Source organism: Hoplias malabaricus, chromosome 1, assembly GCF_029633855.1.
Source record: "Hoplias malabaricus isolate fHopMal1 chromosome 1, fHopMal1.hap1, whole genome shotgun sequence".
Lineage (NCBI taxonomy): Eukaryota > Metazoa > Chordata > Actinopteri > Characiformes > Erythrinidae > Hoplias > Hoplias malabaricus.
The window spans coordinates 79,714,651-79,720,936 of NC_089800.1; the positions used below are offsets into that span (position 1 = coordinate 79,714,651).

The 6,286-nt window shown below is 43.4% G+C and overlaps 1 protein-coding gene across 1 annotated transcript; it reads right to left on the minus strand.

Annotated features, from left to right (window-relative positions):
- Window positions 1–705: 705 nt before the first annotated feature.
- On the minus strand, window positions 706–5,983 carry zfp36l1a (zinc finger protein 36, C3H type-like 1a). The gene is made up of 2 exons (XM_066674612.1): window positions 5,787–5,983; window positions 706–3,972 (listed from the first exon to the last, which is right to left on the minus strand). Exons 1-2 carry the CDS (start codon window positions 5,847–5,849, stop codon window positions 2,914–2,916), a joined length of 1,122 nt encoding a protein of 373 aa, XP_066530709.1. The 5' UTR covers window positions 5,850–5,983; the 3' UTR covers window positions 706–2,913.
- Between the last annotated feature and the right edge of the window lie 303 nt (window positions 5,984–6,286).

The window sequence follows — 6,286 nt, forward strand, 5'->3', positions numbered from 1 at the left end:
CACAATCGGGTGAAGTTTGATCTGGGTCCGGTCAATAGCCCACCAATCCTCTCCAGACCGCCAATGAGAAGGCTCCTCTTAGTAACTCCCTCTTCTACACTCACACACACGTTTTTGGTGTTCAACAAGCTGTACGAGACCCACCCCCCCCCGCCTTAAAGCTTGTGTGTCCCAGTGATGACCAGGAAAGCCGTAATGGTCAGATTAAGGCTAGCTATAGACAGCAGTTGCTGGGAACCCTGATTACAGCAATTTACCAAATTATGAAAATATGTTTTGAAAAGCTTCCTTCAAACTCCGGCGCTCTGATGTCCACAGTTCAACCATGTCCTGTCCAAAAAAAAATTAAAAAACCCAAACAAACAGAACAAAAACACTCAAGGCTAGATTTTTTTTTTTGAAAAATATGGGGTTTATTGGTTTTAACTGCAATCAGTCATAACAAAGCAATCAATTTTATATAAACTCACATAGAAATTACTGTAGTGAACAGCACAAGCTGTTTTTTCTTTAAAAAAACAAAACAAAAGAAATACATTCAAAAGTTCAGGCTAGATACTTTCTTTGTGTCTGTCCTGTTAACCAAATCTTCTCAATCTTCATTTCCATCACTTGATGAAACAAGGAACAAGCACCCTACCACGTTTGATCATCTTCTGCATCGTTATTCGAGGCAGGGAGAGTACGCTCATTGGAATGTATATATTTAAAAAAAAAAGGCACTTTACATTTGGGCTGGAATACGTGCTCCAAAAAACCAATTGGAAACAAAAGGGAATAAAAATTTTTTTGTTTTAAAAGGACACTCATTCTTCAACCCGTTTGGTCACAGTTATTGCCTGCAATTCATCTGATTTACACACGTAACTGGAAGAACTGCTTTTAACACTGAAGTTTTGTAACCTGCATTGATTTCACATCACAATCATCTCAATGAACACAAAGGCAACAATAGAATGCACTTCAGGTGGTACTTCGAGTAGAAGCCGAAGCTTTAAGGCCATAAAAGTCCAAATTGAATCCAACTCGTTTGTCTCTAGTAACAACGTTGTGATAAATGTGTGTCGAGATATTCTGACACCAGGATATCTAGTGCTCACAGTATTCAGTTCAGCATTTCAAACTGGTGCTGTAACTTGTACTACCATCTCTGGTACTTAAAGAAAATAATAAAATATATATATGCTACATGCGAGGACTAAAACTGCCTCAATAGGGATGCGAAGACTGAAGATTGACTAAAGATATAAGATGAATGTACTGATGTCAAGCTTTCTGGTGAGTCCAAATAACTATATCAAGGAAAGATTAGGCCTAATGGGTTTTGCAGTCCAATATTTGGGGGAAAAACAAAAAGAAACAAAAATAAAAACAAAGAGAATGAAAATTCTACAATAAATAATCAAAACGCAGAGGATTTTTTTTGTTTTTGCTTTAAATTAAGTTTCATTTTATCAAAGTGTAGTTGCAAACAAGTAATTGTAGTACAATATATTAACTGTGAAAAAAGAAAGTTGACAAGTCTTCACAATCTTAAGATTAATACAGAAGATCATAATTTAACATAAAAGAAAAAATATATTCTATTGTTTCATTATCAAGATAAATACAAACAAAATTAACAAAAAATGCATATGATCACCAATAAATATGTTTGATAAGTTAAATAAGCAGTGACAAGCAAAACCTTCTGTCTTGAAAGTTTTCTTTTTTCCAAACAACAATAATAATAATATAACCATAATAAACAAAATAACAATAAGTCAAAACGAAAGAGGTGGAAGGATGTGGTGAAATTACAAAGTGCTCCTCTGAGCGGATTCTATGGAAAAGCAAATTAGCTTGGAGATCTAAAGTGAAGTTGCAGGACGTTCAGCTGCACCTTGGGAATGCTGGAATTCCCCTCTGCGGATTGGAAGGTGGGGTAGAAAGTCTTAAGTCTTTAAAGTTTAATAACCAGTTAGGCATTCCCTTCCCAACAAACACCAAGTGACCAGCCACAATGGGGAAACTGGGGTGGGGGACAGCAGAAACCATTCATCATTGAGCAGAGGCATCGATCTCAGGATTGTGTGAGAGTTTTGTGAGAAACCAGAGCAGGCAGCACATGATAAAAACAGAATGTGCCAAATATATGCTATTGAAACTCCCATTTTCAAACTCATGAGAAGTCCTTGCTGCAGACTGATTTAGTCTGCCATCTAACAGAAGGGTGGAAGAAAGCTCAGAGCAAAAAACTACTTGCTGCGAGGAACTATAAATGGAAAACGAGACAGCAGTCCTTTCACCTCAACACATGCTTGATAGACCCCAGGCACTTATTTCCTTTTTGTTGGGTTGGTCTGCATTCAGACAGCTGTGAAAAATCAAAGCGTGACTCTAGCAAACCCATCAAGCTAGACAGGAGAGTGTCCTTGAGTAGAGTGGTGCTAAAATAAAAAAGGGAAAAGATACTCAGCGCAGAACTACCCCCTCAAAACATGCCACCTGTGGCTCTGCTATGCACTACCGAGGCAGTAGTACCTGGCACAACAGTCTCTTACCTTTCACCAATCCACTCCCCGCTCTAACTTTGTTTTGGCACAATCACACATGTCATGGCAGGGCATCTATGAGATGAGGCCAAGGCAGCAAAGAGGCTTTTAGGCCCAAGAGGGAGTTTTTGCTTGTTGTGGTTAACTAAATTCAAAAAGGAGTTCCCTTAATTCATTGCATCTTTCTTTTTTTATGTTTTTGTGTGTGTTTTTTTAATCTTTAAAGCCTAAGTGATACAATGAGGGAGGTCTACTGCCTCTAGAAAGCAAGAAAAAATAAGAAAAAAAGAATGTAGGCAGGAGGTAGAGGGAGAACTTGTCCCTCGTGCTTTCTGACCACTACTGCTGCGTGCAATGGAAGACACTGGCTCTGGACACCTTAGTCGTCAGAGATGGAGAGCCTGCTGAAGATGGGCAGTCGGCGCGTGGTGTCAAGGACAGGTGATTCGGAGCCGCTCAGGCTGCCGCCCGAGCTGCTCTGGTAACCCTCCTGGTCGGAGAGAGAGTCTGGCTGGCTGGACGGAGACTCAAATAGGTGGGGAGACTCCGACATGGGCCTGAAGTAGTAAGGAGTTGCAGATGGAGAGGACGGCGCCTGGGCGGTGGGATCAGCACCAGACACTGGGCCACTTCCCAAGCTGGGCCCAAAGAGGTTAGCCAGCTCCTGGCTGGAGTATGTGAAAGGGTTGCTGCTGGGCCATTCAGGCAGTTCCTCTGGGGAGAACATTGGAGGAGGTGTGACTGAGGTGGGGCTGTCCCTCAGGCCAGCCGAGCTGGAGAAGCCTGCGAAACTGTAGCTGTGCTGCAGACGTGGTCTCTCCATCTTGTTGGAGGAAGACAGCGGGGATGGGGCAGGAGGAGGCCCGCGGCGTTCTTCGGCATTGTGAATGAAGTGGCAGCGGGGGCCGTAGGGGCAGAAGCCGATGGTGTGGAAGGTTCGGCACAGCTCTGTCTTGTACTTGGGGTGGCGGCTCAGGCTGCGCAGCTCATGGTAGCCATGGGCAAACTGGCACTTGTCACCATACTTGCAGGCACCGTTCTCCTCGAAGGGCCTACACAGCTCTGTTTTGTAGCGGCTGGAGTTGACCTGGTTGCTGCCGGGGCCAGCAGGGCCTGTACACTTTTGCAGCAGACGGTCCCCAGTCTCTGAGAAAGAGCGGTCTCTGAGCCTGTTTTCTTTGTTGTTGCTGCCCATCCCTGTGCCCAGCAGGGCTGGGTCTGCTTTGTTCAGGAATTGGTTCTGGTTGAGCTTGTTGCTGGGCAAAGTGAACGAGTGCCGTCTCTGGTAGATTCCGCCAATGGAGGGTGTCCCCACAGCCTTCCTGTCCAGCAGGCTCCCAGTGGGGTTGGAGATGGGCAGATTTGATCCAGTGCAGGACACAGACATGGTGTGTGGAGCACTGAGTATGTTGTTATTGTAATTCAGCATTTTGTTGTTCTGAAAAAAATAAGTAAATAAAAAAATGGAGACACTGATGAGTACATTTGACCTCTTTAAAGTTACAATACACAAATCAATGTCAAATCACGCATATTTAATTACTTCTTTGGAAGTCTTGAACAAGGCAGGAAAGAAACAGTAAATAGAGCTCACGGATACACATCTACGCCACTTACAACCTTAGGCTGATGTTATTTTAAACCAGTGAGGAAATGCAGGCCTATAGAACAGCCCGTTTGGCAACATGCCCACCCAAGGAATGCAAGGCCGCTTGAGTAAATGGAAGGCAGATGGAGCGGAGAGCAACAGGCTATGGACGAAAACATCATACAACACTTTGTGGTCCCGAATACAACTTTAACCAGAAAAAGTAGTTGCCTTTGTATCTACAGGTCATTAAAAAACAAGTCTATCATGTCTTCAACACGCCATGTCACCCTAAGTAAACAAGATTACCTACTTTCACAGTCATTTTAACATAAACTCAACCCGTCCTGTACCGTTTACCACAACACAGCAAAGACAAACCTCAAAAACAAAACACTTCCGAAATAAGTCCTTATACTTTGCTTTAGGGGCAAAGAAGGGTAGCCATTCGGCCATTACGTACTACAGCAGCTGCATGGCTCAACGGTCACTTTGGAACGGACTAGGGAAAGGAAAATCAGCGCAGGGGGCAGAACCAGACTCAGGCCTTCTAAAGTGTTCCAAAATACAGAATATTATTCCTCTGAGTGTCAGGAAGTGTGTTTACTTCCCCTACTATCAGGGAAACTAGTTTAAGAGCTAGCGCAGACATTAGCAAGCAACCTCAGCAGGGGCTTGAACTGATTCCCAAGCTCTGAAAGTAAGTCTCTACCCTGAGAGACATTTTCTAGACGTTTTTTGTGTACGAGACCCATCCTGTTAGTTCCAAAACATGAACCATTTCCGTCCTTTAAACTGAACAACAACTAATTTGACAACAGCACATCAGTTAAGTCTAAATCGTGGCTTCCACTGGTCACTAGTTAAAGTTTTACTGCACTGGCCTTGGATTAGTTCACACTGGCTAGTGTCTCTTTCCCTGCAATACTTCTGCCATAAAAATGTCGCAAGCGAACTTGTGAAATTCTCCAACCTGGTGTTAAAGAGCGAAAGGGCTGGGGGATATTCCACTATCAGGATTTCTCAGCTAGCTTTAGTCCAAAGTCAAGTGTGTCCATTAAGAAGTGAGCCGAGACATTCGTAAAGGGACAGATATCAAAAGTTTAACTTTAATCAAATATAATCCCAGAAATTGAGTGGAGTACATAGCAATGTTCATCAGTTATTGTTCTATTACATATTCAAAAAGATTATTCACAACATACCTATTCATACATGGTAGTACAATTATTTTATGACTGTTCTTTCCCCATGGGATGTAAAGAATATTAAAACAGACTGCTAGGATAATAAAGATATATAAAAAGACAAAAGAATGGAGTTCTCAAACACAACCTCGAAGTTTCAGTTTTCTGACTAAACCGACAAGTCCTACTTTTAGGAATAGCTTAAACTTCCCGTCGGCTCCTGACTGGGCCCAACAAATCTCGGTCAACAGACACGACTTCAGCTCAAAAGTGAAGACCCCCTGCGACCACCGCACTACCCCCACAAATCCACAGGAGAAACAAGGACAGGTCCTAACCGCGTTAAACCACTTAAGTCGCCAATATCGTGTCAAAGAAGTGCGTCTAAACAACCGCTGGTCTGTCACATTCCTCAACACTAAGCGTTGAAGCCAACTGCGCAAACTACGTAACGCCAGCGAAACTTTTTTCCCGTACCTTGTTGTTGTTGTTGATAACTTCGCTGAAGTCAAAAAGAGGCGGCACTATAGCCGTGGTCATCGTCGAAAAAAAGGAGAGCAACGACGAAAAGGCGCCAAAGTAATGCCTTGTGACGACGCTTTACAGACGGGTTCTGGTCGTGTGAATTATTCTCTTTTTTCGCCCTCACTGAGAACCCCCGCTACCCTGCCTCCCCGTCGAGCAGTTGCTTTTTAAAACCCCTGTAGGTGGAGCTTAGGCACAGCAACTCGTTTGGGGCGTTGCTTTTCAGCTTTCTTTTTTCCCTTGTGAATCAAGTTCTTCTCCTCCCTCCCTCCCTCCCTCCCTCTCTCTCTCTCGTCTGTGTTTAAAACAGCAATGTGTGCATGCACACAGCAGCACATGAAGGCCTGCTAGTCTTTGCTGCTACTGATAGAGTTCATGCAAGAGCTTGCAAACGAGGAGCAATAACAACACACAGATGTGCTGCTCATATTCTGTACCTATCCTATATTCTC